At 56.9% G+C, this 15,714-nt stretch overlaps 1 protein-coding gene across 3 annotated transcripts in view; it reads left to right on the top strand.

The window, feature by feature from the left end:
- The window catches only part of LOC123953817 (myelin basic protein), a 102,192-nt gene that overhangs the window by 28,511 nt on the left and 57,967 nt on the right, over positions 1-15,714 (top strand). Inside the window, exon 3 of one of the 3 annotated variants that reach the window (XM_046024224.1) lies at positions 8,827-8,914. The exons of the other annotated variants lie outside the window; for them this stretch is intronic. Coding sequence (XP_045880180.1) covers positions 8,827-8,914 — 88 coding nt within the window. The remainder of the gene's footprint in view (positions 1-8,826; positions 8,915-15,714) is intronic. 3 annotated transcript variants of the gene reach the window in all.

The following is a 15,714-nucleotide window of genomic DNA, read 5'->3' as shown; positions in this document are numbered from 1 at the left end:
GCCGCCCTGGTCGCGGGCACAGCGGCGTCCGGCTTGGAACAGAGCATCTGCAGAGACCAGCGATGACTCCGTGGTAGTGCCAGCTTGTTCCCTTAGAGCAAAGGCGCCAAAACGCAGGTTCTGGGGGGAAATCCCTCTCTTTCTTTCTTACTGCATTAATATGCTCATTAAAACCTGCTTTTTCCTTAGAATGATTTTACTTCCACCGTTTCTAAGGTATGGACAATAGGAGATCGAGGTTTGTAAGGGAAATGATGGCGGTTGATGCTGTGGACTCTGCCAGCCGAGGGCCAGACCGCAGGGCCGTGGACGCCCACAGGAGCCCTGTGAGGTGGACCATTCTCACACGACCGCGCGTCAGCCAGGGGGCTGAGCGACACAGAGCTGAGGGGCACCGTCAGGAGAGCAGAACTGTTAGCCCTCACTGCCCTTCCTCCGTATCCGCTACAGTGAGCCACTACAGAAACCTGTGCGGGCCTATGTAGGGTCCCAGGTTTAGGGGAATTAACTAGGACCCTAAGGTTTTTATGATATAAAACTAAAGGAAACCTATTCAGCTTCAAACTAAGAAGGTCTGAGACTTCCATCCCCTCATTCTGCTCCCAGGAATGTAACTTCTCCTCTTGAACTGAATGAATGTCTTAATTACCTGAATTACCTTTAGTGCGTTTTAATTGAATGTGCAGTTCGCGACCAATAACTCTAAGGGCTGCCCTGAACTGCCAGTCTCTCTCTCCCTGTCCCTGTCTGTCCCTCCCCCTCACACCCTTCCTTACGTGACTGTCCTTATTTAAGACTGGACCAGCTGATAGGGCGGTAGCTTCCAGGAAAAAAATGCCAAGATATTTGTGTTGCTAAAATAGAAGCCAGTATGTCCGGTTACGCAACGGGCCTCGATAAACAGTTTTACCGTGACGCGAGTTAATACTTGTTTTGCTGCGACTTCTAAAAGTCAGCCCTTAAATCGAGCTCTGAGCTCATGTCCTTGCCTTCGTTATTTGAAGAACACGGCAGTCCTCATTACACTACAAAACGGTCTTGGCCGAGACGGTGCTGTGAACACTAAGTTGTTACACGAGCCGCTCCGGAAGCAGGTGGCTCCGTAAACTACCTTGAATTCGGAGCTGCAGTCTCTTGCCCGGACGCTGGGACCTTTCCCTGGCAGCTGCCTGCACGCTGACCTCTGAAGGCTTCTCAAACGCACTTTCTGGAGCTGTGAGTCACAGGCCGTACGGCACACTCACTGAGAGCGCACGGGTCAGTGGTTTTCAGTCGGTTCGCGGACACACAGGACAGTCTCAACAATTTTAGATACTGACCTCACCCAGAAGGAGCGTGTGCTGTCTTCCCCTCAGCCTCCACGCCCCGGCCCTCGGCCACCATGAGTCTCTTCCTGTCCCTGGATCTCGCTGTTCTGGACATTTCACGTGAATAGAATCATATGACGTGTGGTCTTTCCTCCGGCTGCCTTCGTGCAGTGGACGGCGTCCCTTGTCCGTCCGAGCTTCCTGCTGTCTTACGGCGGAATGACCCCTGCCGAGAGTAAGAGCTCACACACGAGTTTCTGTGTGGACACACGTTTCTTTTCTCCTTATACACTTCCTTGCTTTTAAAAGCCAAACATGGATTTTCTTGCACTCATGTCGTCAGAAAGGCTCGCTGTGTTTTCTGGATGCCATTCCGACAGACGGGTCCGGGAGAGGAGCCCTGGCTTTGACCTCACACCACATGGAGACTTGGCACGTCATTGTTCTGTCCTTCTGGGGTCCGCAGGATTGGACAAAACCCTTTTCGGTGCCTCTGTTCATAAATTCATTCTGGTTAGTCCCTGTCACCAGATGGAGAACTAACCAGCCTAGGAATTAGAATAAATTCTTCCAAAATTTTCATTCCCCACATTTCAGAAACCAATCTGGGACCTTGGTGTTGAATCCCATGGGGTCCCCACACCGGATGAGCCAGCTACTGTGAGGAAGGGCTCCTTGCCTGGGCTTCACCGGGTCCTGGATACCTGGGCCGTGTTGTTCTTCTTTAACAAACAGCTCCGTTGAGGCGAAGTCACGCGCCATAACATTCACTCGTCTCAGGTGCACGACTTGGGACTTCCCAGCGTATTCCCAGGATCCTGCAGCCGGCGTCACCGCCTGACTTCATAACCGTGCGTCACCTCCAAAGAGACCGGCACCCGCTGGCACTCCCTGCCCGTCCCCCTCCACCTGCCCCCGGCCCCCAGGACCAGCATCTTCCAGTCCGTTTGGTGTTGGCTGCTCCGGACATTTCACGGGCGTGTCTGTGTCGCTGTGCCCCGCGGCGTTTGGCCACCAGCTGCTGTCACAGGACGGCGTTTCCCAGGCTCATCCACGGGGAGGTGCCCGTTGTTAAGGAATATGTTCCGCTGCAGGAAGACGCCGCACTCTCTTGCCCGCTCTCTCACCGGGGGGCGTTGGGGTTGCTTCCCCCACGTGGTGTTAGGAATGTGCTGCCGTGAACACTCCCAGGCAAGTTTTGTGTGGATGTGTGTGTCCATTTCCCACGGACACACGCTCCTAGTGGATTGGATGAGTCACACGGTAACTCTCCAGTCAACTGTCTTGCTCGGAGGCTGCGCCACTTAGAGCAATGGCGGGGCCTTCAACTTCTGCAGTGGCCGTTGTCCGTCTTTGTGCTTGCGTCCGCCCTAGTGGATAATGTGCTTATTGGCCGTTTGTACATCTTCTGTAGAGAAATTATTCAAAATCTCCCCCATTTTTTGAAAACTGGGTGTTTTGTCTTTTTGTTGTTGAGTTGTAGGTGCTCTTTACATAGTCTGGACACTGGTTCCTCACCAGACAGATGATTTGAAAGTATTTCCTTCCTCTAGTGGTGGTTTTTCTTTCTGGACGGCATCAGTCGCAGCCCAGTTTTAAATTCTGATGACGTCTACTTTGTTACGTCTTCGTGGCTGTGCTCTCGTCTCGGCTCTTAGAAGAGCCACTGGCATGAGGCACTTGATCTAAACTCAATCTGATTCTCGCCTTCAGGTCTCTATTCTGGTCATGTTGTCCCTCCTCTCAAATTAAACTCAAGAGTTCTGATGATTTAAAAGGTATTTTTATAAAGAATTTATTGGCAGCAAACACACTCGCGAATGGACTTGTCATTATCTCTCCCTCTCGAATACTTCTCTTTGTCTAGAACAGTGGCTCTCAACTGGGAGTGACTCCCTTCTCCCAACAGGGACGTTTTTTCGGTGTCTGGGGACATTCCTAGCTGTCAGCAGCAGGGTACCAGGAGCATCTCATGGGTAGAGGCAGGAGATGCTGCGAAACGTCCCACAACGCACGGGAAAGCTACGCCCCACAACGAGCACTGACCCAGCCCACAGGGTCAAGGAAGTCACGTGGAGAAACCCCCGTCTACACTCAGACCTGCCCTTCTGCTCTGATTCCACATAAGAAGGGACATGCCTTTGAGACGGGCCGTGACTCGAGTTTTCATCTTTCTTCATGTTCTTTACTTTGACCCTGAAAGCTCGCTGTGTTTTGCTAGTGTCTGTTACTTATCCAGACCCAGCCTAGAGCAAGAGTAAGGAGGAGCCTTTTATTTTTAAGAAACAAACCAAAAATGCTGAGTAATTACTGCAAGGTTTGTAAGAACTGTTTATATTACCCGCCCCGCACGCACAGGCACACACACGCACACACACACAGTCTCTCTCACATTCACACACACAATCTCACATTCACACACACACACAATCTCACATTCACACACACTCACATTCACTCACACACACACACACACACACACACACGGGAATCTTCCTGTGCGGACACTTCAGGACGTCCGTGGTCTCAAACGCAGCCTGTCACCCCCCTCTCCGTAACGAGAACAGCAGGATTTCTGCACCCACGTGAGACAGTGGTGATCTGGTCCTCACTCCGAGGGCACTGGTCTGTGGAGAGCCACTCGTCCCTGGGCCGCGTGGCCGGGCAGGACCTCGGCGGCGGCTCGGTGCCCCTGTCTGGTGGCAGTTGCCTCTTTGAGATGTGCTTGAAGGGCTGGAACTGCACGTCTACACAGCCAGCCCGCACGGGGCCTGGGTGGATTCTGAGAGCCCAAAGAATGTGTTGCCTCTTAAAGAAAATACAAGAGAGCAAGGGAACAAGTTTCCGTCAGAGTCCGCCCTGCTCCCTGCAGATGCGCTGGGTCGCCGGCAGCCAGCCCCTGACTTGCTCGCAGCCTGTTCTCCGCATCCCGAGCCCCGGACCGGGCATCACCACACTCTCCGCCCCGCCCGGGCCCGGTCCCCAGCCGCCCTCCCTTTCTGAAGGCTCGGTCACCTGCCCGCGCAGCACATGGTCCCGTCCTAGGCCGTGAGACCTTTGTCCATGGATCCTTGTCACCAACTCTGAGTGCGTGAGGACATGTGACGTCTTTCTGCTGACTGGGAAGCCCACAGCGGGGAACACAGGGGTCCTGGGCCGAGGGTCACCCGGCAGAGATGCCGACCACTGCTGTGTGAAACTCCCCCCATCGCGTCCCCAGCCCTGGCAGGTTCCATCCATGCGGCCGACCCCTCTCCCGGCTCACAGAGCTGCCTTCCCGGGAAGGTGCTGGGCCAGGCGGGTCCCGGGCATGTCCCAGGAAGCCCCAGACTGGACCAGGAGCAGAACGGCTGCTGCCTTCCCCACATCGGGTGCGTGAGGCAGAGCCCCAGGTGTGGCCCCCGGCACTGTGATGTTGTCGGGGCTGGTGGAGGTGAACCACGTCCGCCAAGAGGACTGCATTCCAGCGCCGTGAACCTGAGTGAGTGAACAGAACAGTCAGGGAACTCAACCCAGGTAAAACTCCCACAGCTGAGTTCTGAGAGTCCCACAGTTTCTTGAAGCACGTTTAGACACTGGCAGTCACACACACATTTGAGAATCAGGACACATTGGGGCAGGGACACTCTGGGTCCCCGGTCACGGGGACTCACCCTCTTGGCATATCTGTGTGTTCTGTGCTTTGTCATTTACAGGAAGCTCCTAATTCTTGACCATGAAAATTCCATTATGTTTGACACACATCGCCTGGATTATGTTTGTTTTGCTTGTGGGCATTTTGTTTACTGAGAAGGTGTCATACGTAAGGATGTACTTTATATTTGTGGAAGAGCAGCGGCATCAGGTCTCAGAGCAAACTGTTTATTTGGACAGAAATTAGTCAGTGGATGTCCCAGGGCAACGTGTCCTTTCTGCACACTCTGCGGGCTCATCACTCAGGAGGTGGGAGGAGGTCCCGTCTGTCCTCATGCATCCACCCGTCCCCCTGGGGCCCCTGCAAGGAAGAGACGGTGGACGCGGGCTTGCTACAGGGGAGCAGTGCACACCGGGTGCAGCCGGACAGTGCCGGCATCTCGTCGCCGCGCTTGGGTAGTGCAGAGATGACGAGGTTGTGTGACCGTGTCATTGACCTCCAGTCACTGACTGCGGGGTGATTCACTTTAAATATCAAGCTTTTGCTCTCATCTCTGAGACTTTTGGGAATCTTACCCCAGGAAGGAAGGTGTCGCCATTTCTTACTGGAAGACACCACGGACCGTGAGGGGCATCCTGATTTTAGATGTTGATGCATGAAAAAACGCACCTGCGGTGAATAAAATGGCAGCTAAAATGTATGGCACTACTTCTCCAGTAATCCTTGTTTTGTACTAAGTGAAGAATAGGACACTGAGGTCAGCCTCAAAGCGGGGCGTGACAGCAGGACACGGGGCATGAACCTCCAGCTGATGGGACAGTCGGTCCAGAAGTGTTCTCTGTTCAAGTTCTGCTCTCCTCCAGAACCGAATAGGGAGATACGGAAAAACACATGGTAAGCCATGTTTGGCGTCCCCTGCTGAAGCGGAAGTGACCCGTTTTCAACGTAACAATTGAGCGGTTTTCCCTCCAGCACCTGCTGGGTGTCAGGCGCCCGCGAGGTCCAGGGACAGAGGATTATAAGGCAAGCTCCCTGTTCTCAGACACTTTGCAGTGTGGTGGGGAGAGAGGAGTGAGTCTGCGGGGTGTCTGCAGTGGGGAGGAGGGCGGGGAGCTGAGGGGCCGAGCAGGGAGGTGGCCAGGGGCCAGGCAGGGTGAGGTCCTGGCTCCCAGATACCTTCCCCCACACTCTGACCCACCTGGCCCGAGGGCAGGAGGCTGGGAGGGCTGTTCCGGGCCGAGGGTCAGCTTGGTTCTGTTGTCCTCTGTGCCACGGAAGGGGCTGTGAACGTTTATTCCAGTTCCTGGAGATTCCTGTTTCCCTGAATCCCCAACACTGGAAGTTGCTTTTCCCTGCATGTTGTCAATACGCTAGAAAATGCCGTCTCATTCCTGTCCCGCTGTCACGTCTTCCGTCGCTGTGACCCGGAGCACGCTAGCCTGTTAGCAGTTACTGGTGAGACCGCTGGATCGCAGCTCAGGAAACACCAAGTTCGTTTACTGGCCAACCGGTGATGGCTCATCCCCGCTCCGGGTGACGGCGCTAATTATCAGTGCGCCTCAGGACACCAGCTCGCATTGACCCGTGGGAACAAGATTACAAATGTTGGCTGGTGGGATGTTATCCGTTCAGGCTTCCAGAGGGACCTGGGGGACGGGGAGCAGAAGGCCTGCTGCTGTGAATCCAGAGGGCTGGCCTCTGCCTCCCCAGGGCCACCAGGGTCCCCTGCCGCCTGGGCCTCGCCTTCCCTCCCACCCGCTGGCTGCCTGCATGTGTTTGTCCCTACCCGGGAGTCTGTCTTGGTCTGAATCAGACTTTCTGCTGGTGGAGTCACAATTTACGGCTTCCTCACGAGACGACTCCTTGGCGAGACAGCTTCTGTTGCAAGCAGCAAACCCCACTCAAAGCCCCGAGACCTGGGAGGGAGGGGCGGGGACAGAGACGGGAAGTCCTGGCTCAGGGGACCAGCCGCTGGTTTCATGAAGAGCATCTCTCTCCCTGCACGCAGCCCACCCCCCACATAGGCGTTCTGGTCCCCCTGCCCGGGGGGAGCGCGGAGCGGGCAGTGTCCCCGAGATAGTGCCAGTCCGGCTTGGCCCCAGGAGCTTTCCTGCAGCTGTCACCGGCCCTTGGCGCCACGTGCCCCCCTCCAGCCTCCCAGAGATCTGCCAGAGCGAAGGACGGGAGTCCCTCAAGGAGGGCAGCGGGGAAGCCAAGCAGGCCAAAGCCAGGGGAGGAGGCAGCCAGGTGCCGGGGCCAAGGCAGAAGGGAGGATTGTCGCCTTTTCCCCCAGAGTTTCCGTTTTTACTTAACAAACACTCTCAGAGCAGTTCCTGTGTGCCCGGTATGTCCAGCGTGCTTGCAAGTACTAACTTTCCTAACCTTGTTACAACCGCAGCAACCGTACAATGTCACTATTTCCTCTCTTCTGTAGAAAAGGGAACCGAAGCACACAGAGAGGTTAAGTGACTTGTCCAACGTCACGCAGCTAATAAACAACAGCCAAGCCGGAGTTTACTCCCAAGCAGTCTGGCTCCCCAGCTTACAGCCCTGGTGACGGTGCCGTCCGCGCTTCAGAAGCAGCAGGTGCAGCGGAGGGATACTTGTCTCTCGGGCCTCGCTGCAGACTCGGGCGACGAGAGCGGCTTGGGAAAAGTGACTCAGAGAGGGTGGAGGCCAGAGAGAGGCCACGGGAGCCAGCATCTGGGCATGTCCCCTTGCGCCTGTGGCCCGTGAGCTCCCGCGGGGCTGGTCGTAACTGAGAAAATCACAAACCGGGTCAACGGTCACGGGCAGGAGCCTGGTGGCAGTGCTCATGGGAGTAACCAAAGTGCGGGGCGCGCTGTGGCCACGAGGGCAGGTCGGATGGTGCTGTGCGGCCGCGTGGAACCACCGCGAGCGTTCCGTGTTACCAGACCGAAGCAAGACTCGGAGCAGAGCGCAGGGGGGCCCGACGGGGGTGCCGGGCGGCGGAGATGGGGGGGTCGCGGAGATGCGGGGGGGCCGTGGAGATGCGGGGGGGTCGCGGAGATGCGGGGGGGCGTGGAGATGCGGGGGGGTCACGGAGATGCGGGGAGGGGCGGAGATGCAGGGGGCGCGGAGATGCGGGGGGCGCAGAGCTGCGGGGGGGTGCAGACATTCAGCGGTTGGCAGGGACATGCAGAGGGAAAGGGCATCCTTTCCGCTGTGCCCCGGGCAGGGCCTTTTGCAGTTGCGTTCCCTGTCACACTAATGAGATACAATTGAGTAAACACATAGGAAGAAACTAAAATTTTATCTACTCTGTAACCTTAAAGTATAAACTTAAAACGAATGTGCGCCTGGTGCAGCCGGTAGGGCTCCGTGATAGAGGAGAAGGGAGGCCGGAGGGCAGCCCAGCCCCGCTGCTGGCACCTGACCCCTCCTCTGTGGCCTCCGGGCACTGCGGGGACATCAGCACGGATTTCTGCCCCCGAAAGGGCCCCTTCTGGCACCAGGGCTGCCCTGCCTGGCTCCAGGCAGCCGAGACTGGAATTTGAGGAAGGCCGGTTCAGAGTCAGCACCTTCCCGTGCGTCCATCCCCTGCACCCCAAACAGGGACCCGGCGGTTGGGCTCCCAGAACACACGCATGATGACCAGACGATGCACTTTATTCCCAGTGCTCCTCCGTTTCTTCTGTACGAAAATATATCCACTGGCCCCAGAGAGCACTTGCAGCCCAGGCAGAGAAAAGAGGCGGGAGCTAAGCCTCTGCAGAAAGCCCACCCGAACCCAGAGACCCTCACAGCCGGACGATGAGCAGGGGACGGTGATTTACTGCGAATTTTATAAAAACGGGCATCGCAACCATCTCGTTGACAAACGTCCAGATCTCAAGAGAGGGTCTTGTTCTGTTTTGTTTCCAGGAGGGAGAGAGCAGCGCAGGAGAGTCTGACAAGAAGAGGGACATCCGCCAGCTCTCCCGGGAGGCCTCAGAAGACAACGAGGTGTTCGGTATGTGACCTGGAAATCGGAGGCCGGGGCTTCTTGGGCACAGATGCACGCGTTTGGGGAAAGTTTTAAGTTTTTAGTCCCATGAGTAATCTGTGAATCTGTTCTCAGTATTGCAAATGCAGAGGCCACAGGAATATGGGTAAGTCCCCTTGGTCGGCCTCCCGCCATCTGTCCTCCCCGACGTGACTGCGCAGGTGGCCAGTGACAGCTGGTGCCATCTACTTCTTGTTCCTGCGCTTTGTGCCATCTTGTACGTGACTCCAGAGACTTCCCAGGTGTAGCCGAGCTGTACAGTATTTCTCTACTTATTTGACCACTGTGGGTGGAAAACCTAACGGGGCCTATAAAACAGAATGAACAGGAAGTGAGACTGTCCCAGAGCCCAGATATTTCGACCACAAAGAATGACTCAGGAGGTCTTGAAAATAACCGTTTTCTATAACAGTTTACTGTTGTGTGGAGCCTGCTGGCAGGCACGACTCATCAGCATTTCTGCTCCCCTCCCCTCCGAGAAAGAACGAATGCCTTCTCGTTTGATGTTAACATTAAGAGAATTACCTTTCCCAAGGGACCGTGGTGCGCCATGACTCGCCACGATCACACGGATGAGCGAGACGCCACCCACATCTGCCGTGTGCCGTGCTCTGTTCTCCTCCAAGAACCCCCAAAGCTGTAGGAACAAAGGGGCAGCTTGGAGCGTGCCCAGACCCAGGGGGCTCGCTGGCCTATCAGAGGGAAAGGGAGCGGTTTTCTGGCTACCAAAGGGAGTGTCCCTTGGGCAGTGTCTCGTGCCTGCCAATTATGACGCCCACGGCAGACAGGCGTCCTCGCCACACTCCCTAGCCTGGTCGCTGCTTACTTGAGTAAAGGGTTTCTCGGTACTTTCAGTTCCCTGGCAGGAAACGCCGTCCCACTTTCCTATCTCTGATTTGTTTGCTGTTTTTCAAAATCCCTTCTCTTCTGTGACTCCGTCCTGGGTAAACGGCAGTAATGACAGAAGCACCACTGCCCACTCCCTTGACATCTTGAACCGTCGTGGAAGTCAGCATAGCCCAGAGGCGCAGAGGCTGAAAACGATGCAGACCAGTTTGTGGAAACCAGTGGGGTCCGTGCAAGAGGATCGGCATTCGGCCGGTCACACCTGCTGCACGTTGGTTTTCCGAGAACTTGGTCGGCCGGGGGGGCGGGGGGACAGGGGAGGGTGATGCCCGAGCGTCGTCTGCTGCCTCCCCGTAGTGGGGCCCCCATCCCTCAAGGCCGGAGGACCAGAGGGGAGAAGAGGCCAGTACATGAGGCCAGACGCCACCGCAGGTGCTCTGAATGCAGAGGGAAGGCGGTCTGCAGAACTAAACGGTGATTTCCATCGTAAGTCCATCTGCAAGGCTCTTTCTCTAGACGACCTCTCTGCTCCCATACTCCAACTCAGATGTATATTAAACACATAAAAGCAAACGACAGAATAAAAACGTCCAGTTCTAGGTTTCCTGTAATGACAAGAGTAACTTCTAGGAGGATGCTGGCTAAGCTTACGTATTTTAAAGCAAACATCAACGTCCTCATCATTCCCCTGGTTACGTGCGTTCAGGATGTTCACAACAGTGTCTGTCCCCCTGTTCCTTTTAGACACACTCTGCACACGCGTGCATACACACTTGTGACATAGTGTCAGGCAAGAAGGGTCTCCTGTGATACGTGTTTCCTAAGTCGGCACAAGCAGGGTTTGATTTTCCGAAGGCAGCCCTCTCTGGCCCTCTCAGCGGATACTCAGTCTGGGGACGGAGCCGTGTGTACGGGTGACGGTGCTCCCGTTTCCGTCTTGGCACGAGCCTGGGTTTGTCACACGAGTAATCTGTGAATCTGTCATCAGTATTGAAAATGCAGAGGCCATAGGAGGAGGGGCATAGCGGCACACGCAGACGCCGCCTGGGTAGTTTCCTGTGACTTCCCCGGCGAGAGCACTGGGCACGCTTACGTGGGGGGCGTTGTGCGCAGCCCTCACGCGGTCAGGAAACAATCCCTAATGGTCACCTTCACAACACGGGCAGCTGACCCTGAATCCGGGCTGAGTCACAGAAGAGGGGAGGCGTGAGGTGTGGGCCAGCTAACAGCACGTGACCCTGAGCGAGCGTGGCCGGCTGCCGCGGAGGCCTGACTAACACAGGCCAGGAGCTCCTGCGGGGCTGCGGGCATCTGTTCTTGAACTTGCGATAATCCCCCGCTGCTGATGCTTTCCTGGAATCCAGAGAAACCCCAGTCTAAAGGGGCAGAGTGACGAGGGGAAAAGCTGCTCAGTGAATCTTGGCTGTCGATCGTGGTGGCCTAATCTTGGAAAATGTGTCTGAGCTTTTTTTAAATGATGAAGTGTTGTGCAAATGCCACTCCAGATGAAGTCAGCAGCGCCTCCCACTTCCCCGACTAGACAGAAGTTCCCCAGGTACCATAAAAAACCCCTATGCCTCGTGATGTTCTATGAACCCCGAGTCATTAGCAACCAGGTGGCAATCGTCTTCAAGCTCCTGGCAATCGCGTTGTTCGCGCGTCGGACGAATGGACCTTATCCTTTTCCTGACACATCTCTACAGGATCCAGGCCCTCAAGGTCTCTGCGAATGTCAGGAAAGACTGTCGTCCCACAGGTGGTCAGAGTCCCGGCTGAGGGACGGAGTCAGAGGGGCCGGGAGGTCACGGCCAGGGCAGACCACTGGAACTGCCGGCGGACAGTCACAGAGCGCACAGCTGAGACCCGCCACGCTTCCCCAGCCTCGGAGAAGGCCAGAGCCAGCCGTGTGCTTAGCAATGCCCTGAAGACTTTTACCTTTTCATTTCATGGGAAAATCCCAGTGCAGGATTGTTCTTCATCTAAACGACTCACTCATTCGAGCACACTTCTGCGTCTCCTCTGTAGTGTTTTTTCCTGACAGGTGTGGTTGTGCTCAGGACTGTCTGCCTGGTTACCCAAAAAGGAAGAAAACACGGTAGCCTAGAGAGCTGTGTGTTGTCTGAGCTTTGGGGAACCAGGTCATTTTGTGGTTGGCCAGTTATCGGGCTTTTTTTTTCCCTGCCACACACCCACACGTGTGTCGTACACGATCCTTGTCATTTGAAAAGCAGACAGCAAGGAGGGCAGGCGGTCGCCGTCCCCCCGTCCAGAGTCCGTGAGCCACAAAACAAGGGCAGGTGAGAGACAGTTGAGGTCAGCAGAAGCCTGTCCCTAAATTAGAGGGACAAAGGAGCAAAATCCCCAAAAGAGGGCACCCCTGCTCTTTCCAGATGAGTATGGCTCCAGAGTCAGAGCAGAAGGGATGAGCGCCCAGCACATCTGCTGAGCTCGGTCCCAGCTGCAGGACCCCAGGGTCACGGGAACATCGCCTCCCTGCCCCGGTGCGTAACGGTGCCCCTGGCTAAGTGAGGGCACGCGGCCTGTAGCGACAGACTCCTGTGGAGCTTCACAGGGACAACCTTCACCCACTCAGCGCTCAAATGACGGATGGAATTACCTATGTGTAGCGTTCAGCAAGAAAGCGTTCGGTCAACCCTGACGCTCATACAAGGGCAGTCTCTTAAGTACACACGTGTGTATATGAGTGCCTTCCTCTCACAAAGCTCTTAGCTCACGCGAACACGCAGACAGTAAAACAGGGAAAGCATACAGTCGAGGTCGAGTCAGGAAGACCACACACGTGAACCATACGGCGGTTGCTAATAGTTGAACTTCGCGGTGGAGCTGGAGCGTCCCAGCCGCTCCGGTGGAAAAGAAGACCGAGTCCGTGTGTTTAACGTCTCCTTGTACGTGGGAGGCAGTGCAGCTGCGTGTTAGCGGTTCCTTCTGCCCGTGCCTCATCTCTCGCGTCTTGGTCTCCTCCCAGGTAAGCAGGGGAGATGAGAGAACCTCCCAGAGTAGACGAGCACGTTTGCAAATGTGCACCTGTAGGGCAGCCCTGCCCCTGTGCCCCACGGGGACCGGCAGAAGGGGTCTGCGTGTGTTCGTCCAAGGATGCCCAGCTGTGTTTAGCCAGTTGTAAGATCTTTTCTCCCGTTTCGGGTTTTATCACAGACGACCGTGTGGTGTCAGTCACCACAGGGCACTTTCCTGGCAGCTGTGGGGACGAGTGTCACAGGGGAATTACAGTAACCTGGGCAATGAGCTGCTTCCCACCCTGGCACATGTCCCACCTGTGGCCTCACCTCGTCGTTGCCGTGCGTGGCCCGTGCACACCCCTTGAACCCTGCCAGGGACCGGGGTGCGGGCGCCCTCTGGATGGGGAGGACCCGTAAGGACGCGTGCGGCGGGAGGAACTGTTCTGCCACGTCTGGAAAGTACTCTCTGCCACAGACAGACCCCCAGGAGTTTTCATGCAGCACTGAGAAAAAAAACTTGGCTTTTTTTGTTTCCAGGACCTTTCCATGAGGAAATCTTTTTGAGATGCTGTTTCCGATATTATTTCTATTTGATCAATCCTGATTACTAGACTAAGCTACAAGATTAGTAAGAAACAGTCATGATGATACAAAATCCTGTCTCCCCTCCGTAATAACTGAAGGCCAGCCGCTCACCCTGTGCTTTCCCGTGGACCGCGCGTTAACCGTCCCTCTGTCAGGGTCATCAGCGCCCTCCGAGGATGGCTGTCGGCGGCCTGCTCTTGGGACTCGTGGATGCTGACTTTAATTTATTGCTAATGACGGCTTGATTGCTGCCCGAGCGGTCGTTCACATCCAGGCCAGCGGCAGAATCAATATGGAGTGTGTCTTTGGGGCAGATAGAAATCGCAGAGTCACAGCCACTGGTCTGACGCCTCCCCACCACGTAGAGATGCGCGTCTGCGGACCAGGACAGAGGCCGGAGGCCACAGAGACCAGACCGAAGCTCCTGCTCCAGGCCCTCCCCTGCACGCCCCCCCGGACACCGCGGAGGGGGGGCCCTTGGAGGACAGAAGCAGCTTTCATGTCTGTGTTTGGCAGATCCGTTAAAACAGCGTCACAACAGGCGACATATTACTCCCGCTTCTGCCTGTGAATTGCGACTTTGTGATCTTTGAAACCCACACCCACCTGCCAGGGTTTGCACCGCCTCCTTGTAGTTCCCAGGCAGCCCCCTGGGGGGTGCTGCTCTTTGCTTTCTGGTGGCGACTCCTTTCTGGAGTAGCTGCTACCCGGCAGGTGGCCCAGGGGGGACGGGGCCAGTGCCCGAGGGCCCTGAGGTGAGTGTGGGTGCTCGGGCCGTGGGAGGTCTGGCTCTATGGGGCAGCAACCCCCCCCGCCCCCACCATGAGCTGTTGGACAAACGTCCCGGCCCTCGGTTACTTCGGTGAGGCCGTATCCCCAAGTAACTCGGCGTGTGGACTCCAGACCCCTGGGAGGACAACCAGGCCCGGTGTCCCGTGCAAGTGGGGGTGCCGGCAGCCGACGTCTGGGTCGTTGTGAGGAGTACACGCCATCAAGAGAAGTCGCCGTGGCCGGAGCTTACTGGGAAGGAGGCAGGGCCGTGTGCACGGCCACCCGCTGTCTCCACCCAGACAGGCCCGTCCCGGAACGTCTGGCCTCTCCAGGGCAACCCTTCCTGCCTCGAATAGTCTGCAGAGAAACAGGATATTAACAGTATGTGTGGGTGCTGGGAGAGGCGATAAAGGCCAGCGTCCAGAGACGGCTGACCTGTCCGGCAGGCCTCGGAGCCTCTCTGTGCTCCACCACGTGGGCCGCAGGGAGGGGAGTTGCCGGGCTTCTTCCAGGGGCGGCGCTCGTCTCTAACGCTCCGGGGACCTAGCAGGCTTGTCTGTCTCATGGAATAGGCACTCACCCACGGACCCACACGCCACGGTGGTCCACGTCCCCACCGGCACTCACCTGGATGATTCCAGGAGCCCCGTCTGGCTCCTGCTTCCATCCAGACCTCCGCCCTTGCGCCCAGCCTCGTCTCCAGACCATCGCAGAGCACAGCCCAGTGCACACCCCTCTCCGCCCAGAGCCGCGCCACCCTTGCCACGTCCGTGGGTCCCTGGGATCCTCTGATGGCACCTCCTGCACTCCCGTCTCCCTCGCCCACCTGCTCTCTCTTCCTGCAGCACCAGGCCTTTGCACAGGCTGTGTCCTCCTTCTGGAACACTCTTCCCCAGACATCTGGGTGGCAAGCCTGCCACCCCTTCCAGTTTGTGCCCAAATGTCTCCTCGGGGCGATCTCTCCGGACCAGCCCACTGAGGAAAGAGCTGTGTTCGCAGAGGAGGACGGCGCCGGCCCGCCAAACAGGCACCAGAGACTCAGAGCTCCGTGTCCAGCTCGCTGTCACAGTCCAGCAAGGTCAGGCAGGTCTCCCTCAGCAGTGACTCAGGGACCCAGGCTGCTGCCGCGGGGCAGGGGGTGCACGGGCGTTGGCAGCCAGGGGGTGAGACACCCTGCAGGACGACGGTGTCCTTCACTTCCACTGCGGCTCGATGGGCCAGAAATGGTCCCGTGACCCCAGCCCACAGGCCCGGCTCGTGATCATCTCTGGCCAAGAGGAGGGGAGCCAGGATGGGGACATGCTGCCTCCCGCTGCCGGGAGTTTGGCTCCCGCCGTGAGCCACTGCGTGTTGTCTGCACCCCCCGGCACCAGTGGAAGGGGAGCCCCACGTGGCCGCTGTCTCCGTGCCAAGCATTTGGTGACTGTACCGTGATCCGAGGACCCCCCGCCTCCCCCTGCCGCCCTGTCCTCTCCTCTCCTCTGAGGCAGACTTGCAGACCGTCCTGTTCAGGGAGCCACCCAGACGGCTTGTCCGCAGCCTGAGCCATTTCCTGGTGGGAAGCTCTGCTCGGGGCCGCTGCCGTGC

Source organism: Meles meles, chromosome 12 (assembly GCF_922984935.1).
Source record: "Meles meles chromosome 12, mMelMel3.1 paternal haplotype, whole genome shotgun sequence".
In the NCBI taxonomy this organism is placed as follows: Eukaryota; Metazoa; Chordata; class Mammalia; order Carnivora; family Mustelidae; genus Meles; species Meles meles.
The sequence above is the reverse complement of the archived record's forward strand: the minus strand, read 5'-3'. Positions and strand labels throughout refer to the sequence as shown.